Source organism: Aythya ferina (assembly GCF_964211825.1).
Source record: "Aythya ferina genome assembly, chromosome: 1".
NCBI lineage: Eukaryota > Metazoa > Chordata > Aves > Anseriformes > Anatidae > Aythya > Aythya ferina.
Genome location: NC_140296.1, coordinates 11,504,535 through 11,530,104, shown reverse-complemented (window position 1 = coordinate 11,530,104; position 25,570 = coordinate 11,504,535). Strand labels below are relative to the sequence as shown.

The 25,570-nt window shown below is 44.8% G+C and overlaps 2 protein-coding genes across 2 annotated transcripts in view; both read left to right on the top strand.

The window, feature by feature from the left end:
• The window catches only part of TAF1D (TATA-box binding protein associated factor, RNA polymerase I subunit D), a 365,188-nt gene that overhangs the window by 290,722 nt on the left and 48,896 nt on the right, over positions 1 to 25,570 (top strand). The gene's annotated exons all lie outside the window — the stretch shown is intronic.
• Positions 2,085 to 10,697, top strand: LOC311429824 (high affinity choline transporter 1-like; the record flags this gene model as incomplete). Its single annotated transcript, XM_084506067.1, has 8 exons — positions 2,085 to 2,262; positions 3,311 to 3,424; positions 5,140 to 5,295; positions 5,789 to 5,937; positions 6,455 to 6,598; positions 7,601 to 7,754; positions 8,684 to 8,901; positions 10,176 to 10,697. The coding sequence occupies 8 exons, from the start codon at positions 2,085 to 2,087 to the stop codon at positions 10,695 to 10,697; spliced, it is 1,635 nt and encodes a 544-aa protein (XP_084362193.1).

The following is a 25,570-nucleotide window of genomic DNA, read 5'->3' as shown; positions in this document are numbered from 1 at the left end:
GTAGCACCAGACATCTCCATATTACCAGCCAAATCCAGCCCTGAAACACCTCCTGGCTACCTCAACACTGCTCTTACAAGCGGACCTGAGTATAGAGATCTGCCTTCACCCTGTCCTGCCTCATAGGGTGACCTAAAATAGGTCACTGAATCACATCCCAAAATTGCATATTTCTCTCCCTGGGTTAGGGAGGGAGCTCGGAGTGGCTGGCACAGCAGCTGGCACCCTGAGCTGCAGCCCTCCATCGCGAGCAGGAGATGAACCCCACATCCCATATCCTTCAGTAATTGGGATTTTGTCTTTTTCTTTTCTTTTTGAAATAGATGCAATAGCTGAGAGTCACCTAGTGGCAAAAGGGCACAACGACAGACTCAATGAGGAATCGGTCTTAATATGACCTGATGCTCGTACAATACTTCTTGTGGACACTGTACATCAGCAAAACCACTCCAGCTTCATGAAAATTACCTTATGCACAATTTTTCTCTAGTCTCCTCCATCCCACTGTGTAGTTTTTCCTTTTTTGCTTGTGTTTTGTCCTACCACATTTGCCCTACACTCCTCTAGGTCTTTAAAAGAAGTTTCCTTTCAGATTTCCATGCCTGCTACCTTTTCTCTTTTTCCCCAAGAAAAAGTGGAATCAGTCCAGATGTTTTCTGCAGATGTCAAAGAAGAAATTCGATATTGGTAGACCTGGACATGATTGATGCCATGCCACTTATTTCCCTCCAGGTGTCTCTGACTGCAGATAGTGTTTTAAAATATGATTTATTAATTTTTTAAGAAAAGAAAAATAAAGGTTTAAAATCCACTTTGAGCAAAGAAGACAGCTCACAGAAACCAATGTCTCCATTGCCACCCACAGCTGCAGTTGCTACCACTTTTTAGCAGCTACATTTAAGGTGAAAAAGAATGCTTCCAACTATCACCCAGAAGATGTGCCTTTAAACTGCAGTGTTCCTTTTTGTACGTAAATAATTGGGTCAAAGTTAAAACCCATCACTCAGCCAAAATTGATTATGAATATAAAGGAAGATTTCCTTTCATGGCAATTTAGCTGTCACTTCCAAGAAGAGCTGCTCCTGGATGTCAGTAGCAGATGGCACAATGCAGAAACTTCCTAAACATTTGGGCTTTCAAATTCCTGCTCAAAGCCCATCTGTGGAGAAGAAATTCTTGATTTCCTCATTGACAGGAGCTTCTCACTCCATTGATGAATGAAAGCCAAGCAAGTGCCCTAAATAGTGCTGGTTTTATATACAGTCAGTTTTTTTAGAACCACATCTGGACAGAATAAAGGGCAACACAAACTGTGTACGTGACAACTCTATAAATGAAACCAACTTAATTCCTTAATGCAATGCATATGAGAGTTTTTCTCAATATTTTGTCTGTTTAAAGGGAGCTTCAGGAAGGAGGGAGGGAAACCCTGCACCTTTCCTGCTGCTTTATTTTATGGTCTATCAGCACTGGGCTCTGCTGCCTGTTTTCAGCAGTGAAACAGTGATGTGCTGCCTTCGGATATCAGAACACAGCTCCTTCGGTGGATCAGTGCTAAATCTTCTTTCCCTGCTCCCTAGCTTTATTTTGGTTATTATAGTGGATTTAGTTCAGTTAACTTTAGACAAATTCTTAGCTCTATCTGTTGTGTTAGCCTTGTACCTAGAACCTAGAGAAATACAGATTATTTTCATACCACTGCATATCAGTACAAAATATAACATTTCCCCCATTTAAGCCAAGCTATCTTTACCCCTCACTTCAGTGCTCCCTGACTCTCAGCAGCACCAATTCCTACTCTCTTGTTCCTTTCTCCCTGTAAGAGTTGGGTGTTTCCTGAAGAAGGGGAAAGACTGAATTGCCAGCAGTCCTCCAAGACAGAGACTCTGCATCCTGTTCTCAAGATTTTTGGCTTTATAGCACTGTTTCACACTGCATAATCTCTTGCAAAGTACAGTAAACTAATACTTAGCAGTTTCTTTATGAGGCAGCACTATTTTTCTTTTTTCTGATTGTGAACTCTATCAAATAATATTGTCATCAATCCATTATCCATCTCTATGACCTAAATTCAACAACAGAAAATGGCTCTAAATATACCAGGATTGGTATCTTTGAGTGTGTTTTTTACCTTCACTTTGGCTACGGGAATCTGGGCTTCATGGAAAAGCAAAAAGGATCAGCAGAACAGAAACCCGACTGAAATGGCCCTTGTTGGAGGGAGGAATATAAATGTTTGCATTGGATTGTTTACTGCAACTGGTAAGTTTTCTTAAAGGACTTCTTTAATTCTTCTTAAAACACATGCATTACACAGATTTGGGGGACTTCTTCCTTTCAAAGCAGGTTACCTCCTTTAATGTCAGGGCAGATTTTACTTGAGTGTGGCTTTAAAGGAGTATGGTTTCATGAATCATTTTAGGATGGATTCTTCTAAACCTCTTCACACTAAGCAGAACCTAATGTTTATGTAGATTCTTTTAAATTAAAGAGCTTAAATTAAGAGTTTAGTTAAGAGTTGAAGAGTTTAATTTAGGAGTGCCTGAAGAATGTGACAGTTTTCATTAAGGAGGAGTGTGGTCTTAATCTTGAACCAGTTTCTGTTATCCGGCATTTTACACCTGTAACAATCCAGTTTTGTGTGGAATAAATTGCTCCTGGTGTTGAGCACTGGGGTCTCACCTAGTGGGAAATATAAAGAGAAGTTTCCCCACTGACTACTGATCTCTTTTCCCTTTTCTCTCCTTGCTGCCTGGCATTATCTGAAGTTTCCTTTCCTGACTCTTTTTTGTCAAAGGCTATCCAAGAGATACTTGTCTGGGTAAGACATTTGAGCCCATGCTGTAGGTTTGCTAGTCTGACTGCAATGTCTTCTTACATTTGTTTTCCTAATGTCTACTTTGTCAGCCTGTGTAAGCAATACTCATGAAGGATGGTCTATCAGCCTCAGCAGAATAACAAAAGCAGTTCTATTTTCTCCAGCAAAAGCATTAGAAAAAAATTAGAAAATTAGAAAAAGCTTAGAAAAATGAAATGCAAATTAAGTATATTCAAATTGCCTCTAAATGTCTAGACACTGAGCACACCATGCACACATTGATATTCGTTTTGAACATGGGGAATTACATAGGGTAAGTTTCTAATACTGTTACCCACGCTCAGCAGTACATCTCTCTGTAAGACTTATGAACGAAAAAAGGAGTGGGATTAAATGCTTGTATGAGAAAACCATTACAAGCTCTCAGTGTTCTACAGGACTAGATGAGGATGCACACCATAAGACTTATCTCTGCATCTTTCGTGTTTACAGCCACCTGGGTTGGAGGAGCATATATCAACGGCACAGCTGAAATTGTCTACCTGCCTTCAAAAGGACTGCTCTGGGTCCAGGCGCCCCTGGGATTTGCCTTGTCCCTTGTCATCGGTAAATAACTCACACAGCAATCATGACACAAAATCTTTCTAAAAAATCATGAGTGTATTAAGTTGTGTAACAGTCTAGAGTACACTTTAAAGGTGATTTTGTTCACTCAGTCTCTGATAGATCCAAAATAAGCACTTATAATGATGTCTTCTTAACTGGAACATCAGGGTAGCTTGGAGCTAGCATAGAGCTTTGTCTGTTTAAAGCAATTTAGTGGACAAAAATCTTATCTGAGAACTTTGGGAGCATGTGGCTATGTGGATATCACTTTTTCACCACAGCCTGTTAGTCAGAGACTACTGAAAGTATCAGAATCATTTACATTTTGTCTTTGAAACTTTGGTGTGACGAATCGATACCATTTTGATTTCCCCACTCAATCCCAATCTCATCTCAGTATGAACGTGTGATGCATCCAGCTGTGTCTCACCTAACAGCTGTTGTTGAAACTGTGACCCACAGCCTCCTCGATGAGCTACTTTTGCAATATCCTATATCTGTTCCTAACTCCGAGAATCACTGGGCTCCTGCTGAGGTTCAGCTGTCTTGCTGAGACCAAGGTTTCTTCCAGTTAAATCTCACTGGAAGTTATACCGTAACTCTCTAGGCACACGGGAAGATGAAAGTGAGGAGACCTGTGTAGACCTTGCACAGGGATTTCAGAAAAAGCAATAACCTTTTTTTTCTCAAGTCAGAGAAAAGAGTGCAACTGACGTGAATATGAATCAGGCTTGGAAATATAGTGCCAGCATTTCTTATGTGAGTAATTCTTACTAATGAAATTGAGGAGTGCAGGTCTGATCCTGCAATCTTTACTCAGGTCAGTAGTGCCCAGACAAGCAGTCCTGTTGGCTTCAGGGTTAGGCACAATACGTATTCTTTGCTTTTAATGAGACAGCTGCATGACTGACGACTAATATTTAGATGAAGGTGGGTGAAACTCAGCTCCGTGCACAGATTAAAACAACATAATTCTGGGAAGAGACAGTGAAGCCACCAAAATGAAAATGTAACCAGAAAAGCAAGGTATATCAACATGTTGAATCACATGGTCAAGGACAGAAGTTTGTTTATTTTTAGCCAAACAGGCATTTTCAATACCTCTTTCTGCCAACTGACATTTTCCAGGGGAAGCATTTCAGAAGACTGTGTGTTTTTGGAGATGAAGAGGAGACTATACGCAGGTGTCCTCTGAGCTAATGCATTAGTTCCTGTTAGGGTCAATGAAGATGTCCTCCATACACTCAGTGTAACTAGATTTCAGCTCAGTCTTAGGCAGACATTTAAGACCAAATTTCAATTCCTAAATCAATATTTTATGCTGTTTGGGATGCCCTAGGGGATCCTATCTGGCCTACTGTAGACATTCCAGAAACATATCGGTCTGCCAAAAGTGGAGGATCATATCTGCCAGCTGCAAGCAGATGTCCCTGATAACCTAGAACCTATCAGATGGAAGAAATCCCCCATTTAAGCAAATGAATTGAGGTCCTGGCACTTGGTTGGCTGCATTGTTCCCTGTAACCCAGTAGTACAAATTTCAAACTCACTATAATGGTCTGAAATACACCCTATACTATACTATACTATACTATACTATACTATACTATACTATACTATACTATACTATACTATACTATACACTATAGTATTCTTACATTTTCCTGCCATATAACACATGCAAAATGCTATTAAAATGTCATCACTTCTGACAGGTGGTTTCTTCTTTGTAAATCCAATGCGATCCAAGAACTATGTGACAGTGATGGATCCCCTCCAGGAAACATATGGGAATGTGATGGGAAGCTTACTCTTCATTCCTCCACTGCTAGGAGAGATGTTTTGGTTTGCAGCTATCCTGGCATCCCTGGGTAAATAACTGCTTCACTGTTACATTCGTTGAAGGTCATACAGCACAAATAGAGTGTAATACACATGGTAAGTGAGTTGGACAAAGTTGTGGGAAGTTGTGCTTCATGTCTCCTTTTCTGAGAGGAACAAAAGCATTTCTAATTTCTGGAAATATATTTTTAGATTTAAAACAAGCAATGGTAGTGCCATATCTATGCATGATATTATAATAGATAGTTCTGGCAATAAGATTTAGTACCTTCATTTGCCTGTGGGAGAGAAGAAGCATTAGGTCAGACTGACTAGGCTAAGGCCATGCAGCAAGGTAGGGGCAGGAGCAGAAAGGGAACATGGGCTCCCCTGGGTCCTCACTCTGCACACTCTTTTCTAGACCATGCACTCCTCAACCAGAGTGGTGTGCTGGCATCCAGGGAATAATGTAACCTTATTTATTCTGTGTTCTGTGTGTATGAAATCTGTGTTAAAATACTTGACCACTATCTTCTTCTGCAGGAGCAACAATGAGGGTCATCTTGGATATTGGAGGCTCTTTGGCTATCATCCTCTCAGCATCCACTGTCATACTCTACACTCTACTGGGAGGCCTCTACTCTGTTGCATACACAGATGTCATCCAGCTGGTTTTCATTACCTTCAGCCTGGCAAGTCCTGTGCATTTCTTTGTTACCAGTTTCCTAACCTAGGGACAAAATCCTGCTCTTTTCAGTATGTCTCAGGCCAAAAATAATTCCATCAGTACTGTTCCTTGCCCTACAGATCCTCTTCAGGTCTCCTGAAAGGTCTTACAGTCCTTAGGCATTTTGGACAGTGTCCACACGAGCTATTGGTCTTTCTGGGTGACAAGTTGCTCACACGTAAGGTCAGCAGAGCCTATCCAGAAAAAATCTTGGCTGGAAAGGAGAGAGACCTGTCTACTGAAGGCACCAATTGACCTGAATTAGTGACTCATGTTCTTGATGATGCCATGAACAAGAAATATGTAGATTTAGGGTAAGGAAGGAGGAAAAGGAAGTCTCTGAGTGTGGGTTTAATCTAGTATTTTATATTTTTTCTATATAATTTTTATATTCTACATCTAACTTTATTTCAATGTCTGAATAAATTTCCCCAGAACAAGAATCATGGGGAAATGGTTAACTATTTCAATTTCTTCCCTAGTGGGTCTGTATCCCCTTTGCCATGGTGAACTCTGCAACAGAAAGTATTTATTACACCGCAACTCACGAATATTACCAAGACCCTTGGATTGGAAAAATAGAAAAACAGTATCTTGGAAGGTGGCTGGACGACTTCTTCTACCTGGTATGGAATGTTTCTTGGAAGGGTGGTTGGGAGAAGAAAATGTGCAGAAGTTTCTGTATGGAAAGCTTATGGGTCCTTCCAGCTGGTAGTGCTACAATGCACAGTTGGCAGGAGCAGAATGAGGTGTAAAATCTTTTCTCAGCCACTTTGCAGCACACTGAATGGACTGGGGAGACCCAGGGCTCAGCTCTGGGTAGGAAAGGGGTCCATCCTGCACCCATGTGAAGGTATGCAATGTCTTACTCTTGAGTAAGATCATCCAGGTAACTAATTCCTGGCACTAAATGAAGCACTTTGTACCTTTAGAGAGGTAGGTCTTGCAGCCCCAGTCATGCGTTTTTAACATAATTCTGTAAAATTCCCTCTATTTGAGAAAAAAAAAAAAAAATCTGTTAAAATGGCACTGCTGCAGGTCATCAGCAAGCATGGTGCCATTGGCTCCACTGCACAACCCAGCTTTTGAGCTCTCAGTATAGCCAAGACTGCAGTGGGTTGTTAAGATCTCACTAGGGTGGTAATAGAGACACACAGAAGCTTGAGTTTGTTTGGTGAGGATAGAAACTTCAGATTTTATCTGATGAAATTCGTCTGCTAAGCAACTGAAAATGGTGATTTAAAAAAATATATTTTTTTTCTTAAGATTATTGTCTAGCTAACTTTGGGCAGATTTTTATAGAAGCTACATTCCTGAAAAGCTTCTCTTCTGTTGTCCTTCCTCTGTTTCTCTCTCAGCATGCCAAACAACCCATTTCTCAGCTTTCTCAATCTGCTAAAGCTTTAATCTGTTTTGATCAAAATTTCACATCCATTGCAATTAAAACAAAGGAAAAAGACACCCTCAATGAGAAACATTTAGCCTCAATAGCTAAAGCTGGGCAAAGGTTATGCATTTGAAGTGAGGTTTTAATTACAGGAAAGAATATCATCCATCTGAAAGGATGTATGATGCCCAAGGACAGTCAGGAACCAGTGGGGACTGTTGCTAACATCTGGATGTTTCAGGTGCTTGGGAGCATCCCATGGCAAACCTATTTCCAAAGAGTACTCTCAGCTGCCTCACCAGGCCAGGCCAGGTTCATCTCCTACCTCTCTGGACTGGGGTGTTTTTTAATGGCCATCCCCTCCGTGCTCATTGGTGCAGTTGCAGCATCAACAGGTAAAACTGAACTGCTTGTCTCTGAATAATGAACATGTTTTTGTCAAAGGTAATTAAAACAGGATCCAAATAAGTCCCAATTTAGATTTCCAATTACCTCAAACCAATTGTCCTAAAGACCCTCTATGGGAGACATGACTGCCAAGCTAGAAGCTTGTACCAGAAATGTGGAGCCCTCTGAGGTTCAATGCATGACTACCTACCTTACAACAACCCCAAAACCTGTTTAAATCTTTATGGTGAAATGATTTTTCATACATCCTGTGGTGAGGAAAGAGGAAGGCAGAACATGTAAAACACTGCATAATCCTCTTTTCCAAGAAAAGTTATGCTTGCTTCTGTTAATGTCTTCTGCATGTAAGACCCAGTAGTATTACTACAGATTGCTTTTAATGTTCAGGAGAAAACCTGCCTGGAGGAATCAAGATATTTCAGTCCCTACAGCCAGGAGTTCAGTCCTGTGTTGGCTGTGAACAAGGGTTAAAGAGCAGCCAGATCACCAGACACTTATAGAAACAGCTTGAATTTACAAATTCGTCTGTCATTAGGGACATCAGAGGAAAATTCCCTTCTCCTCTGAGAGACCTCAGGTCTAGAAGTCTGATCTTTAAGGATCCCATTCATGGAAACACACAAAGCTTCTTCTATAGACATTTATCTATGTCTATAGACATTTCTATAAACTTTTCAACTATTTCTATAGATGCTACTGGGGAGAAGGAAAACTTCTGATCTGGTGAGAGTTGCAGCATGCTTAGGGATAACATAAGAGATGATAACAGAATCTGACCAATGAATAAAAGTCCTAAAATTCTGAGTGGGTTTCAGTTCTTAGCCCTCTTGTGACTGGTCCTGGTGGAAAGGCAGCTTCAGAGAGTTGAAATATCAGTGAAGGATTTTCTGTGACTTTTCCTTCTTCTGTCTTAAAGACTGGAACAAGACAAGCTATGGTCTTCCAAGTCCATATGAGAGAGAAGAATCTGCTATGGTACTGCCGTTTGTTTTACACTATCTCTGCCCAGCATACGTCTCCATTGCTGGCTTAGGAGCCATCGCTGCTGCTGCAATGTCGTCTGCAGACTCAGCACTTCTCTCTGCCAGTTCCATGTTTGCTCACAACATCTACAGAAAAATCCTGAGGAAACAGGTACTTGGTTACAGCATTCAGCAACTTTGGTGTCAGGTTAGATGCTTTAGTTTCAGGACAGGTGCAAATCCATTTTGCGTTGCCCACGATTAGAGGTGTCTGTCCATCAGCTGCTGAAGTTCTACAGACAGAGCTTGAAACATAGGTCACAGAAGAAAGAATGGTTTGGGTTGGAAGGGACCTTAAAGCCCACCCAGCTCCACCCCCCTGCCATGGGCAGGGACACTTCCCACCAGACCAGGTTGCCCAAAGCCCCATCCAGCCTGGCCTTGAGCACCTCCAGGGATGGGGCATCCACAGCTTCTCTGTGCTGCCTGTGCCAGGGCCTCACCACCCTCTGAGGAAGAATTTCTTATGTATATCTAATCTAAATTTCCCCTCTTTCAGTTTAAAGCCATTCCCCCTTGTCCTGTCACTGCACCCCCAACAAAGGGTCCCTCCCCCACTTTCCCGTAGCCCCCTTTAGGTACTGGCAGGCCACTGTAAGGTCTCCCTGGAGCCTTCTCTTCTCCAGGCTGAACAACCCCAACTCCCTCAGCCTGTCTTCACAGGAGAGGTGCTCCAGCCCTCATCCTTGTGGTCCTCCTCTGGACTTGTTCTAATACTTCCATGCCCTCCTTGTGCTGGGGGCCCCAGAGCTGAACGCAGGGCTCTTGGTGGGGCCTCACAAGAGCAGAGCAGAGGGCGACAATCCCCCTCACCCTGCTGGCCATGCTGCTCTTGGTGCAGCCCAGGACATGGTTGGCTTTCTGGGCTGCAAGTGCACATTGCTGTATTGAGCTTCTCATCCACCAACACCCCCAGGTCCTTCTCCTCAGGGCTGCTCTCAATCCATTCTCTGCCCAGCCTGCATTTGTGCTTGGGATTGCCCCAGCCCAGGTACAGGACCTTGCACTTGGCCTCATTGAACCTCATAAGGTTTGCACAGGCCCACCTCTCAGGCCTGCCCAGGTCCCTCTGGATAGCATCCCTTCCCTCCTGTGTGTCAACCCCACCACACAGCTTGGTGTCATATAGGGATACAAATATCCACTGCAGTGAGTTTTGCTCTTCATAAAATGAGTGGTAAAAAGTATGGACTAGGATATTCATGGAAACAGCATAAAACCATAACCCTTAGAATTACAGAGGGCAGCTCCAGTGCTGTTGCAGCCATGTTCAGAGCAGAACCAGGGTGGCCATCGGTGGTGCCATGTGGAAGCAGCAGGGGCTTGGTGGGAACCGACCTGGGGCAGGGCAATGCTGTTGTAATGTTACAATCTCATGTTTTTCAGGCTACAGAAGGGGAGGTCTTATGGGCCATGAGGATCTCCATGCTGGTGTTTGGGGCCGGGGCTGCTGGCCTGGCTTTTTACTCCAGCTCTGTCTATGACCTCTGGTTCCTCAGCGGGGAGCTGGTGTATGCCCTGCTCTTCCCCCAGCTGTGCTGCGCCCTCTTCATTCCCAGCACCAACACCTACGGCTCGGCTGCTGGCTTCTTGGTTGGGCTCCTCCTGAGGCTGCTGGAGGGGGAGCCTGCCCTGAAAATCCCCCCTGTCATCCACTACCCAGGCTGCACCCTCATGAATGGGACCTACACGCAGCTCTTCCCCTATAAAACATTCACCGTGCTTCTCACCCTGGGGACAATCGTTGCTGTTTCGTACCTGGCTGTGGTTTTGTTTCAGAGAAACCTCCTTCCCCGCAGATGGGATGTCTGCAATGTGCTGGGGGAAACCCACACCCTTGTCCCCCTGCGCTGGGTGGACAAATGGACAGGTACACAAACAGCTGCACTGCAAGAGAATCGGGATTAATTGTGGGGCCTCGTTTGAAAGGACCCACTGCACTCAGCAATTAGCGTCTGGAGCTGCTCTTCCCTTTGCTTTCTCCAGCAATGAATTATTTAAAGTCCTTGCGGAGTAATAAAGATGCAATCCATTCATGCAAGGAGAGTGAGTGAGCTCAAAGTCTGACGTGATTAAAGGCGCGCGGTGGTGGAGCATGATTGTGTGGCGGTGACCACGGGGTACCACAGGCCCAAGCTGCTCCAGGGTGTCCCTGATTCCCCACCCGAAGGCAAGGCCCCAACATTTATGGCATGCTCAAGTCACATACTTTTCTCGCCACAAAGGAGACATGGTGATGTTTAATAGATTAGGCATTCTTGATTTAAAGGGGAAAAAAAAAAGGTGAGTAAACCTGTTCCCATTGAAACAGCTAGAGTTTTAGTATAAACTTCCCCAGGGAGGGCAGTAGATATAAAACACTGATTGCTGAATGCCATGCAATCACCACAGCAGTCAATCAGTAATACCAGTTCTACACTGTTCTTTGCATTCTTTAGAAGCTTTCCCTGATATCACGATATCTTTTGCATATGCTTCTCCCCAGCTGTGGTCTCAGGTTACATAGGCAGCCTGCTGTAACGTGACTGAGGAGAGGACATCCCCCCAACCAGGACCTGGTCTGACAGAGCAGAGGAGCAAGATCACAGAACCACAGCATGGTTTGGGTTGGAACGGACCTTAAAGCCCACCCTGCTCCACCCCCGTGCCATGGGCAGGGACACCTCCCACCAGCCCAGGTTGCCCAAAGCCCCATCCAGCCTGGCCTTGAGCACCTCCAGGGATGGGGCATCCACAGCTTCTCTGGGCAGCCTGTGCCAGGGCCTCACCACTCTCTTAGTGAAGAATTTCTTCCTTATATCTAATCTAAATCTCCCCTTTTGTAGTTTAAAACCATTCCCCTTTGTCCCGTCACTGTACTCCCTGATAAACAGTCCCTCCCCAACTTTCTTGTAGGCTCCCTTCAGGTACTGGAAGGCAAAGCAGAAGCCTTTAATTACTGGGTTAAAAAAAAGTGTTAGGTAGCCACTATTCACAAAAACGCAACCAGCTGGAAAACTGGAGTTGGCTGGGAGATTCATGAGCAAGTGAGCTCTCTAACACTCCTGGTTAAATCACTCGTGCCGAGGTGTTACCCAAGCTGAATAGGGGGATGCTGTGAGACACCTTCACAAATTGTTGTACAGGACCTCAGAGGACCGTGATGACTGAACAGTGCTGGGAAAAGGCACTGGCCCTGCCCTCAAGGACATGAAACCCTGAAGGCACGATCCCAAAAGATTCAAGCCACCAAGTCTTTATGGAAAAGCCCCTGGTACCGTGTTTGTATAAATTCTTAATGGGTCAGAAAAAAAACATGGCCCAGCTAACTATTGGGTTTGGTCCATTGCCTGAAGTCTGATGGACTGAAAGCATCCCTCAGGCATGGGCTGTTAAGATAGGAGCTGAAATAAATATTCAGAAAGGTCCTGCAACTATGGCTGTCATTTTAAGTACAGTGGCTCACCAGGAATCAGTCACAACCCACCCACCACGGCCAGCAGGAACTGGGCAGCCCCTCGCCACAAAGCAGCAGTGGGAGCTGCTGTGCGTGGAAACACCTGGCACTGGAGGGACAACACATAACAGCATGTCCACAAGACACATAACAGCATATCCACAATACCAGAGCAATGGACAGCCTGCCAAGCTGCAGGGCATGAAAGCAACACACTGCTTGGTGAGTTGTGTCCAGCACACACCGTGCACACACATAGTGAGAAGTGATGCTGCTGCCACCGTGCACTCCTGCAGCAAACTCAGTGAGGAGCCACATGCTGCTCTGAACTGTGCCAAGGCAAGGTGCAGTGACCTGGGACAAGGATTGACAGCCCTGGGCTCTAGATACAGCCTTGATCACTCTGCCCATCATGGAGAGCATCCTTTAAAATACCTTCTCCAGCATCATCCTCAGCAAGATGGAAATTCTGCTCCTCATCAGAAAGATTATCACATTACATTATTCTCCACCCTAGTGTTGGTAGACACCTGTGTACAGCAGTCCTGTTGACGTGCTGTGTTAAATCAAGTCCAGAAATTCCTTCCTGTATATCTAGAGGCTGTCATTAATTGAAATGTGTGTTTAGAAAGCACAGAAACAAATGTTTTGAAAATTAAAAGCCCTAGGCAGTCACCCACTGAAATCTTTCACACCAGTGATTTGAGAGGGAGCATGTGAGGTCATGCTTAGCTAAGGGAGACACCAAAGCTATCATTACCTCAGTGCCAGAAGAACCAGGCTCCTGTTAAATCACAGTTGCTATAGCTCATTCAGGAATACTCCCCCACTTTAGCGATGACCTAGTTTGGGTGCTGGATATCTCTCTGTGTGGAGCAGACCAAAACTTTCCCAGTGCACTTTGCATAAGGGCCTGCTGCACGTCCCTAACGAGAATGAAACTCCAAATTACTCAAGTCAAGGCCAGCATCCCATTCACACAACCCTACCCAGCAGCTCTGAAAGGTAAATGACTCCATCTTTCTCCTCAGAAAGAGCAGTCAGGCACTGGGGCGGGTTGCCCAGGGAGGTGGTGGTGTCACCGTCCCAGGGGGTGTTCAAGGAAAGGTTGGACGTGGTGCTTGGGGACATGGTTTGGTGGTGACATTGGTGGTAGGGGGATGGTTGGACCAGATGATCTTGGAGGTCTTTTCTAACCTTAATGATTCTGTGATTCTATAATCTGGAGATATCTTTTCTCTTCACCACTGTGCCCAACTTCTCCAGCTGTTCCACTGCAGAGTCCCCAAGCTTGACATTAAATCAGGCATTTTTCCTGGCAGGCAGTAGATCCCCAGCTTCCCAAGGCAGCACCGAAGTTCAGCACTGTGAGGCAGAACATTGCTGACGAGCACCACGGTCACGTCACCACCCAGCATCACCGCAGAAGACTCTCAGTGTGTCCAAATAGGAACATCTTTAATGCTGTGGGGGGTATCTGGCACACTCAGCAGGGACACTTTGCCCTTACAAAGCTCCTCTGAATTTCATACCGCTGAAACACACTGCTTCGCGTGGAGGGACTGAAATGGGAAGGACACAATGACTGTAACTCTCCCGAATGTTTACCATTTTCCACCCTTATATGACTCCCTCCTCAGAACATCCCCCAGCAAGCTTAAAAGGAAAACATTCATCAAGGTCAGGCAAAGTTTTGAAAGAAATTAGCTGCAAGTAAAATAAATATAAAAGCAATTCTAGCCTATACTTTATGACAAAATGCCTAGTTGTTCCAGTCCAGCACACCCAATGTCCTTGAGGTGCTGCCAGCACAGGGGATAATGACCCAGTGAAATCTTTCATCTCGCAGGTTTCTGCCTCCAGTTCACTGTACCCTTTGTTTCTTTGCCCCCTCTTCATAAAAATAATAATAATAATAATTTGCTTGGACACTATAGGGCCCCAATCTGCCCCTCCATTTGTGGGTTTGCCTCCTTTGCATCCTAAATATGCCCATGACACGATCTCTGTACAGTTCCAGTTTTCATTAACTTTTTCCAGCCTACTGGGATAAAAAAAAAAAAAAAAAAAAAAAAAAAAAAAAAAAGCTACTGCCTTTTTCTGACATAAGGTTAATCATATCCTATCTTTTTGAAAAAGAAAATACAATATGAAGAAGTGTTTGGCTTCCAGTGCATATCCCTGATGTGTATGTATAGATATATATACACATATTTATCCCTGACATATCCCTGATATATATATATAAATAACTTCCCATACCAATAGGAACTATCCATAGTTCCTCACTAGGCATTCATGGATGCCTGGTTTCTATAAATGAGAAAAATAGGAATATGAAACATCACAAGGGAAATCCGTACCTCTTCCCCTTCTCACTTATGCTCCATTTTAGGATTTCCTAAATGTGTCCTCCCTAGAGTATCAGCTGGGGACCAGCCAGAAAGCCAAGAAACACTCACAGGTTTGTCAGACATTCCTAACATCGTGAAAAAGATACTTCCATGTGAGCTATGGGCTGTGTGGGGCCAGGATGAACTTTCCTTCATTTCCACAGAAATGCCATGCTCTCTGACTTTATCCCCACATGCCGCACTCCAATCTTCCCTCGCAGTTCTCAGGCTTTAGGGTTCCTTCTCGTGACTCGAGCAAGGCCTTTGAAGCTACCTCCCACACCATCCCCACGGGCACACTGAAAAATAAATAAATAAAACAAAAAATCTCACTTTGCTGATTCTTAAAGCTTCTATGCCAGCCATCATCCCCAGGGATGGAAACACTGCTGCGGCAGTAGGTGGCTTTCTTTGACCGTCAGGTAGGTGCTAGTGTATCTTTACAACTGGAATCTGGGCAGCCTGGAATAATAAAATGAAGGAGAAAAATGTGAACCAGAGTGAGGTTCTGTGTGCCAGACAGAGAATTGTGAACAAAAATGTATTCAATACCAAACAAGCTTAGGAAGAATAAGTACATATGGCAAGTCTGTATGGTGTATGTGCCTAAAATGTATTTCCTATTTATGGACAATATGCCTTAGGCCACTCATTGGATTCCCCGGGGCTCCACATTCCCAACCCCTCAGGGAGGGACAGCTTCAGGAGACTCCAGGAAGGATTTTGAGCAGAAAGCCCCGTTATACCCGGAGAGCACTGATTTTGCAGGAGCTACTGGGCAGAGCTGGAGGGCAGTTTGGCCGGCCAGCTGGACTCCCAGCCCTGCACCACCAGCAGTTCCTTCTCATGGTGACTTGAGCAGGGCCTTTGATGCTGCCTCCACAACATCCCCACTGCACACTGATGGGATTTGGGGTTAGGGAAGCAGAGAGTGAGGTACACAGAGAGCTGTCTGCATAGCCAGGCACCTGGACAAGGGGAGAAAAAGGGAGAAAAGGGGAGAGGTGGACACATTGGAACGAGTCTGGTGAAGAACTATGAGGAAGATTGAGGGTTTGGGCTACCTGTTGTGCAAAGAGAGGCTGCAGGAGCAAAGAGTCTTCATCCTGGAGAAGGGTTGGCTCAGGGCAATCTTGTTAACGTGTATTAATAGCTGCTGATGACAGGGGGAGAAAAGAAGTCAGGGCCAGACTCTTCTCAGTGGTGCCCAGTGAGAGGACAAGAGCCAACAGGCACAAACTGAAGTACAAGATAATCCATAAGTTTTTTTTTCACTGTGAGGGTGAGGCAGTGGCACAGGTCACCCAAAGAGGCTGTGCAGTCTCCATGCCTGGAGATACTCTGAACCATGTGGGCTGTTCTCACTGATCCTGCTCTGAGCTAAGATTTGGACTGAGGAATTTCCAGAGGTGCCTTCTGTCCTCTGTGACGGTGACCCTAAAAGACTGCAATGCCAGTTTCACGGTAGGATAAAGAAGCTAAACTCCTTCATCAACAGCATCCCTTTGGTGGGCTGGACAGGGGCTCCTTTCAGATATGTTCTCACTTTAGTCATCAATAATAACAAGCAGTTAAATCCTAGAAAGTTTTTGTTTAAAATTTTTCATAAAACTGTGTTTTTATTGCTGTACAGAGGACAGAAAATTGTCCAAGATAACAGAAGTCCAGCTTAGCTAGCCCTGAATGCCCTTGTTTACAAAAACTAACAAAAGCTGGGGAAAAAAGGCCAGAACAGTCTGGGCCATCAATGCGAATATAAATGTGATAAGGAGTCTTCAAGGCTCCTGGTGCTGTTGCAGTTTGTGCATGACAATGAACAGAAAGATTCTAAAAATGGGAAATGGGTTAAATTGGTGGTCAGACAGGGTTTTGGTCAGCTACCCTAAGGGAGATGAAGAGCCCTTTGAACATTGCTTGTGCTGGTCCCATGGGGCAGGGAGAGGACCCAGGGGGCTGTGTCTACAGGACTCAATGCTGCATGGTGGAGCAGTCCTGGGCCCCGAGCTCAGTTTCAGTTCTTCAGAGTGAACTCTCTCCAGAATGGCAGATGAGTTTTGGGTTGGAAGCAACCAGCTGGTTCACTCCAAACAAGATCCTGAGAATGCACTAGCACTCATGCAAAGTTGATAAGCAGTGGCCCAGGACCTGGGAGTGAACAGAAAAGATGAAATACTTACAGTAGACCTATTTGAAGCAGCAGATACCAGCACCTGGGCAGCATGCCACCATCTCTTGGGGTAGCAGGATCCACTGCGATGCCCCAAGGCTTCCAGCATCTTGGGTTTCCTTGACATTTTTAGACTTCATCTTCTGCGGACCATCTGAGTTGATATCAGATGGCAATTTGATTAAGAAACAGGAACAGTAAAAAAATCAATGCTGTGTACATTAGGTAGATTAACTGGCTAACTGAGAGGTCCTGAAATGTAATTACATGTACAAAATTGTCATCCAGTATCCGAATCTGTAGTGAGGCTGATTCTTGGCACTATGCTATTGTACTGCATTTCTCAGTGACTGGGGAAGCAATGAAAAGCAGTCCACTTTGTGTCCTCAGCTGGCCAAACAAATGAGATGCACTTCAGTATGGGCTAATGGACAGTCTAACACTGGGGTCTAGAGACAGGTCAGGTGAATCACGGTGTAATATTGAGTACAGACACCACCTGAAAAGAAGCCCCGAATGGTGTTATGCATTGTAATGTTGAAAGATAGATGAGATGAATCACTCACAAAGCATGTTCCTGCTACTTTGATAATGGCTCTTTTCTCTCACAGAGCTTTTGGCAAGATTACAGAATGGTTGAGGTTGGAAGGGACCATAGCTGGAAGTCAAAACTAAAAAAAATCGGACTACAAACAAGGCTCAGCTTTTTAAACTGTAGGGTTCATTAAATGTTAGAGTGATTTGCCGAGGACTGAGGTGGATTCTTCATCACTGAAAATGCTACAGTGAAACTGGAAGCTTTTCTGAAAGTTATCCTCTGTTTTAATGAGGATGACTTTCATTTGGGGTGCTCTGAATGTGGTGTCCAGCCTAACATTCAGATTAGAAAACCCCAGTAATGCCTTCTACTCCTTACTTCTCCCGACCCTGAACTCAAGGCTGGAGATGGGCAACCATCCAGGCAACCACTGGTGTTTCTATCTTAATACCACTGAATGCTCAGAGCGTTGCTATCACACCTGACCCCCAGCCATGGAGATGAAGTCAAGACCATAATGAGACTTGGATGCCTATATAAACTGCCCCTACATCCACAGAAACTCTGCTGATCCCACGTTACCTATGCAAATGATAACAAAGAGAGTGTCATTATTAAAAAAGAAGAAAGTGGGATTAAAAATCGAAGCATATTTCAACTCTGGGATTCTTGCTATGAACCTACAGACTGTGATACTTGCACTGTGTGGCAGAAAGGGCACGACAGTGTTTTCTTTAATAGACTTGTGAGATTTATTTCACAAGTTCAGCTATGCTTTTAATTCAGAAATAACAGACCTTGACCTAATCACAGAACGGGAGAAAAAAATTACCCTATGAAGCAAAAGCAAACTGAAAAACTTCCAACTTTTCCACATTTCTACATTATTTGATGAACTGTGCACTGTTGTGCTGTACCTCACATAATGCACCTCTGGACAGGGTTCAATTCAGAACAGGATGAGCGCAGCCTGATGATTGATATGGAGCAGTTCTGAGTAGGACGCTTTGAAACGCTGCCTAGCAGAGATTGATTCTCCTGCACGTCCCTTAATCATACTAAGTTTCCAAGCCTAACTATGATAATGAATTGCAAAGATTAACTATGTAGTTGATGATTATCGTATTAGATGGAATTAGGAAGGAACAGGTAGGAAACCCTGCCAGTTTGAGTGTTCAGGGAACAGGGAAGGAAACCAGAAAAACAGAAAAGCCACAAAGAGGAAACAGAAAGGAACACAGAAAGAAACAGGATTGTCAAATATCACGCACAATGGACCTGGAATATTACACACTTGTAATCATGTATTTGAGTAGCAAAACAGAGTTAAAGAAAAAGGAGCCCATTTAAGTACTGAAATGGCTTTTTTTTAATTTTTTTTAATTTCTTGGCCTCACCACCTGGTTACTAAGTCTAAGTATAGGAAGCATTTTATGGACAAGGATCTGTACACAGGACATTAAACAGAGGTATTTGGTTTCCAGAATTAAGGTGATGTGTAGCTTCTTCTTGGATGGATGTGGCTGGTTCGAGACAAGCTCTCAAGACAGCCTTGGCAGCACTGCAGTCCCCAAAGGCCACACAGAAATTGTGCCCTGACGTAATTTAAGGCAATTAATGCCCCCTTAGCATGAAATCATGCTGTTTTGCATGCAGTCTATGAAAGATTACAGTTCAATCCCATCAAGATAGATCTAGCTCAACTTGGCTGAAGCTGCCCGGGCTATATAACTCCCTCATCAGGAGGAAACTCACCTTTGCACACACCTGTCTGGGAACAAGACCGTGATAGAAAGTGGAAATGAAGCTGAAATCAAACCTGCAATCTCTGCCCTGGGGCTCCTTCGGTTCATCCAACTAAAACAGGGGTCCTCCACAGCCCTACAACAGGTTTTCCCAAAGCAGGAATCAAACATCAAACATTTAAGAGGCTCAGAGCTCAGCACAGTGAATAACAATCCTTTTTATTCTGTAGCTGCATTGCACTTTCTACATCAATTCATTGAGACCACCTTTCCAAAGCCCCTCCAGATTCAGAGAATTGTTTAGATGTTTGAAATACAAAAGAAAACCTACAGAAAAATGGGGAAGAGTGTATAAAAGGCAACAGCTCACAATGTGGATCATAGTTTTGGCCACATTAGACCCTGCTTCTATCTTTGCAGTGGAGGCAATGTTTGCAGACTGGCACGGTACTGGTGAAACCACCAGCAAAACCTAAAACTGGCTGGTTGGATGCAAAACCTGAAACTTCTAGTTGTACTTCCACTGTTCAGTCCACCACCATCATATATCTGTTGTTATGAAGGACCAAAATCCACGTTCTACTCTTTTTTTTTTTTTTTTTTTTTTTTTTTTTGTGAAGCAAGCACCATGTCTGAGAGCCCTTATCCAAATGCAGCATGTGCCAGGACAATGAAACACCCCAGTAGGAAAGGACGCTTACTTTCAACAGGTGGACATGAGGGCTCTTATTCTTAAAATCAGGTTTAGAGAAAGTACAAAAAAATTTGGATCATTTAAGATTCTTCTCCCTCAGTCCCTGCAGCCCTGGCATGTCCTGTGAGATGTGCCGTGCTGTATAGTGTTGAGCCAACCCTCTCACCACCCTTCACAAAATGTTTTAGGGACAGATTTCTTTGGACACTCAAAATTGCGGAGAGGTGTTAATTATTTACTCTCTAGCACCACCTAAGAGCAGCCCCAAGTAACACAACCTAGTGCTTCCTTTGAGGAGCATGCCGTTCCCTGCACCCAAAGTGCAGCATCCCCAGAACTGTCCTCACCTGGAGACACAGGCTGCCACCAGGCACCACTGCCTGCCACTCGCTGGACAGAAGTGTACCTCCCAAAGGGTCTTGCTGGGGAGCCCACCCAGAGGAGGACTTTGGGACAAGGTGCCCACAGCCCATCCCAGGTCACCACGTGCATTATTGGAAGGTCTTCTGCTGCCTGTGAGGGTGCTGCATGACCTCCTCCAGCAGCCACCTGCCCACACCACACTCCTACAAATTAGAAGCTAAAAAATAAATGAAGTTTCCACCTCTGGTATGTTCGGGGCAGTTCCCAAGTTGTCCCCACACACAGGCTGAGGTGGGGAGCTGGAGCCAAGCTCTAATTGACTTGGGGACCATCTGTGGTGCTCCAGGAGGAAACCACCCCCGGTGCATGTGCAAGGGGCTGAGCTGTGAGTGCCCCGAGTTACCCACACTCGCTGCCACAGGAGACACCATAATTACACGTGTTGCTCAATCACAGCCATTATTCAAAAGGCCACATGCCTAAAATGCTTCAGCGGTCATTCTGCAAGGCTGGATGGGTTTGACTCGATTGGGTTTGGGGCTGCCTATTCCCAGCTTCCCCCCACAGGTGCCACGTCCAGACAGGGGAGCCGTGAGGACAGGTCAAAGGAAATTCTTTGCCCCAAATTTACCCCAAATGGAATGGAGAGATGCTCGGGTGATCCACATAAAAAGAGCTATTGAGATATTTAAATGGTCCATTTAAACTAGACTAGTTTAATCATGCTTAATTATTGCCTTGCTTAATTATAACTCAGGATAAATTCTTTTTAACTCCTCACCCAATCTATGCATATCACTACCCCTGCATCTTAGGACAGCGGCTGAATTAGAGAAGGGAGACAGGGGCTCGAGCTCCTGGGACATCCCAGGATTCGGGATGTCAAAACCTTGCACTAGTCTGGTAATGGAGAGGAGAAAAACAAAACTCACAGGGGAAAAGGAAGATATGAGAGTCTCTTTTTGTATTTGTGATTTATTTTTTTTTTTTAATTCTGCACACATTGGATAGATGTGCCATTTCTGCATCTGAAAATATTTACACTGCTACTGATGAATAATTCAAAGCACCATGGATCAGCAAAATAGAACTAGAGCAGCTTTGGGAATGGTTAGATGATTGTGATAAAAGGTGCTCTTATATCTTTGTGTGTGTGTTTGTGTGGTGTAAAACTAGCTAGACTCTTTTCTTTATACAATAGAAAATAACTTCAGGTACAGATGTCAAGTGAAGGGTTATGTGATTGCTGACCTGGTGTCATGCCAAACTGGAGCATAAATAAATTATTTAATTAGAAACACGCTGTTATTTTCCTGGTATTATTATTATTATTATTATTATGAATTTAAAATCTAGTTTGTTTTGCGGGGTTAACATTTCAGGGCAAAAGAACTGGGTATCCAGTTATTCTCCTTCATCCCACCTCCCCAGAAATGTCCACATTTGACCTGTGTCTCCCAGTTATTGGGTGAGAGCCTCGCTGTTGAATAAAAACCAAGCGAGAAAAGAGAGTAAGGATTGTGGAGCCTAGCCCTGGGAAAAGAATCCTGAAAATATTCAGCATATAGGATTCAAATTATTGAACAGCTTTAGATGAACCCAAACTAGATTTTGACACAGAATAGATTTACCAACAATTGATGTGTGTTATTTCTGGGATTTTTTAAGCTGCTGTGATTTCTAGATCTGGACTATAAAATCTGAGGAACAAGCCTTCAGGTGGCACATGTACAGCTGTCTGGGGGAGATGGCATGCCCATGTCTGCAGGTACAGCACCCTCAAGCTCCCAGGAGACGCACACCAGCCATGCCAGGCTGGAAATCCCACCCCAGTCGCTTTGGTAAAAGTGATGCACGGATGTAGCCATTGCTTCTGGGAGCATCTTGACAGCAGATCCACACCAGACAAGCAGTATTCACTTCTCATTATGCAGGATTTGGGTAGGTTATCATGGTCACCACACCTGCCCCAACTGGTGCAGCAGCTGCTTCCCTGGGTGAAGCCGTTTCTCCTGGTGTGATTTGTAGTGCGTGAACCACGTCTCACTTCGATGATTTCTGTCCCAATGTCTTAGACACCATCCACAGGTGCTCGCGCTGTGCGTGATAAACTGGACCAAAAAGAGGGAAGGAAGACAGAAAGAGAAAAAATGATTAATGAGGAGCTCAGTGAATTGCAGCAATGATTTAGCATGCCCTACTACCACAGCATGAGCCCACAGCCACTGTCGCAGTGCTGGCAGTGCCGTGCCACACCTTCTGGAGGTGACCCCAGAGACTCAGGAAAGCTGGGGCTTATGCCGCAAGGTTCCCAGAAAACAGCAACTCCATGCCTTGGCTTCCCATGGGGGCATCGTGATCTCTGTATTTCAGAAAGGTGTGGAGGGGTGAGGATATTCTTGGTAGTAAAGTTTTAATGCCACGTAGCAATTGCGTGGTTCATCACTGACCCTGAGCAGTGCCTGGTGGGCAGTGCAGTCACCCGGACAGTCCCATCTGAACGTGGGCTCTGAGTACCTCTGATTTGATAAATGTTATTTCCAAAGGGGGAAGCATCTGTGCATCCTCATGTGTACATCTCTGTATCTTTCAAGGTTGCATTTCACTTCATTTTATTTTTTCCTCTATTCCTTCCCCCCCTCCCAAACCACAGACCTCAAACCACAGAGAGAATCAGTTCAGATAGCTTAAAAAGCAGAGGAATGCTGACAGACCAGGACTGCCGGGGTCTCTCCTGTTACAGCTATTGATTCATCTCGGGTAAGAGAAGGGCTTTTTGTGCTGTACCTCTACCAAAAAAAAATTAAAGGCAGAAAGAAACCACTGACACACAGAGCGAGGATTTGGCTGGGTTCTACTTCAAAGGGCTTTTTTCATCTCATGTGGAAGGAAGGAATGTTTTTACAGCCCGAAACCTCCTCGTCCTCCCAATGAACATCCCTTCCACTTCCAAAAGGCTGGGATAAGGCAAGCCTGGGCTGACGACTCCATGTGGAAGAGGAGGGTGCAGCAGGAGGCTGCCTCTTTTCCTTCGGTACCTCTGCTGCATGTTCCTGTCTCTGGTTCAGAAGGAAAAGGGTGAGAGAAAAAAATCAAAAAACACCAAAGCTCTGTCTAAAGCATTTCAGAGCACTCATGCAGCATATTAGAGGCTGAAAGGAGCTTTCTGGCTCCTATCTGGCTGCTGTTGCAGTCATTAATGTGGTTTTGTTCCATTATTAATGACACCAGCAAAAGAAATCAGACCTCCCAGACAAACTTGAGAGGTTCTCAAGGAGCAAAGAGGGAAGGAGAGCAGTGGGGGACCCTTAAAATGGGGGAAATACCCGAGGGGAAGGGGAGAAATAAAATTAAAATGCTGGAACTAAGCATGGAGCAGTAAAAATCTCCAGGTGTCAATAGCACTGTATGGGTGGTGAAATGAACCTTTCACAATGCCTGTAAATCATTCCCAAAGCCTGCTACTTTAAGGGCACTTTATAATTAAACCAGGAGAAACTAATTCCTCGCAGCCTGTGCCTTATTGTTTGATATGCCCGTGCTTCTAGAGCTGCTGTTTGGCAAACTGATTAAAATAAAACCAGAAGGGCAAGACTAATGGACGAAACCTCTGTAACCCGGAGCAGCGTATCATTACCTCCGTCTGAATGTGGTCGGACAGGATTTCAATAAAAAGCTTCGTTAGGAAAATGAGTCAAGAATACGGCGAGGTAAATAATCTCAGCATTAACGCCCCAACCTGGCTTTCTGGCAAAGTTTCTCTGGTTTAGATGCCCCAGCAGCAGGAGAGGTCTGCTGGAGTCCCCACCTTGGCATTTGGGGTGCTGGGAGGCAGACACATGCTGGGGGGAATTGGGGCGCTGACCCCCTGGGGCTCACCAGAACTCAAGCACGGAGGTCAAATTAGGTTAGATTAGCTGCTAATGAACCACATGGCCATTATAGGTCCTCCTCGGAGTCAAGTGGTTTGCGCTGTGGGGCAGGAAGCTCTGGCTTCAAACACTGCTTAGGACATGGATGGTCTTTCTAAAGCCCTAAAGTGATGCTTCTCATGCAAAGCAGTAAAATCCTCTGCCTTTTGGAAAGGCAGAGTAGGATTCAGCCTTTTGAGGGGCAAATGTATCCAAGCTGGCCCCTCTCACCAGCCACTGGTAGGGCTCCTCAAACCATCCAGCCCACGAGGGTGGGAGAAATCAGACCAGGAGCAGCAAACTCCTCCGTGCCCAAGGTTTGTTGCAGAAGTTGATGGTGATGGTTTTTAAGGCAGCAGACCCTTTCTGTGCAAGCTGCAAAACTGAGTAATGAGAAACTCTATAGAGATATGAGGCAGGAGCCACCAGACTGGGGTTCCCTCCTATGCCCATGCCCCCAACAGCAGCCCTATGCCTCTAAATTGGATTAAATACTTCCTTAATACTGAGCATTTTGTTGTGTGTCGCAGTGTGTTTCTTGAGGCACAGGCTTGGGGTTTGTTTGTTTGGGTTTTTTTGCTCATTTTTGTTTGTTTAGTTGGTTGGTTGGTTTTGTTTTTAATTCAGATGTTTCATAATTTTCCCCTTAAAAGGTGGAATCCAAAATCTCGTTGCTGTTAATTACTGATGCTGAAAACAGACACTCGCTTCTTATCCCAGGACTGGATATTTGCCCTGTACTGCAAAGCCAAAACTCACAGAATCTGGGAAGAGCTCGAGACCTGGATTTCAATTTCATGACTACCAGCTGTCTTTCCAATGGAGCAGATTAAATCGATGGAACCAGCGGGATACATTTTAAATTACTCAAAGTGCAATTCATTTTATTCAAGCCTATGCCCCATATGTTGTGCTACCAAAACAGGTCACTGGGCCAAAAGCCCCAAAATAATTTTATAAAGGTTTAAATAGATGAATAAGGGTAATGATGTAAAGTCACATCACCATGAGACCTTCTTTAATGCTCTGAGAAATAAAACCACCATGAAGAGATGGGGTCAGGAAGAAACTTTGCCACTGGGGTTCTCTCCTAGGAGAAGGACTGCAGGACTTTTTGCTCTGGTCTCATTTTCAGCACAGGCATGATGCTGGCCTGATGGAGGAAAGCGGATCTGGTGAACCACAGGAGCAGCTCACACAGGTGGGGTGAAGGGGCAGCAGTTCACAGGCTGTTTTTATAGGTAAGGTGCCTGGTGGGATGCCTCAGACACCCCAGCACCAGGGCATGCCCAGACCAGGGCAGGCTGTAAAACCTGTGCGAGAGCCAATATTCTGGCAGCGAGTTCTCACTGACCTCTCCTTCCCCTGTACCTTCACCTGACTCTCATTGCTTGAGCTTTAAGGAATGCACCAGATGTCAGGGAAACTGGAGATTTTATTGCATCCTGAACGAAAGATGGGCCCTGGAGTCCATGCAGGTTGCATAGTCTCTGTGGGTCTTAGCTTACTCCGTGGCTGAGGGGCTTGGGCAGAC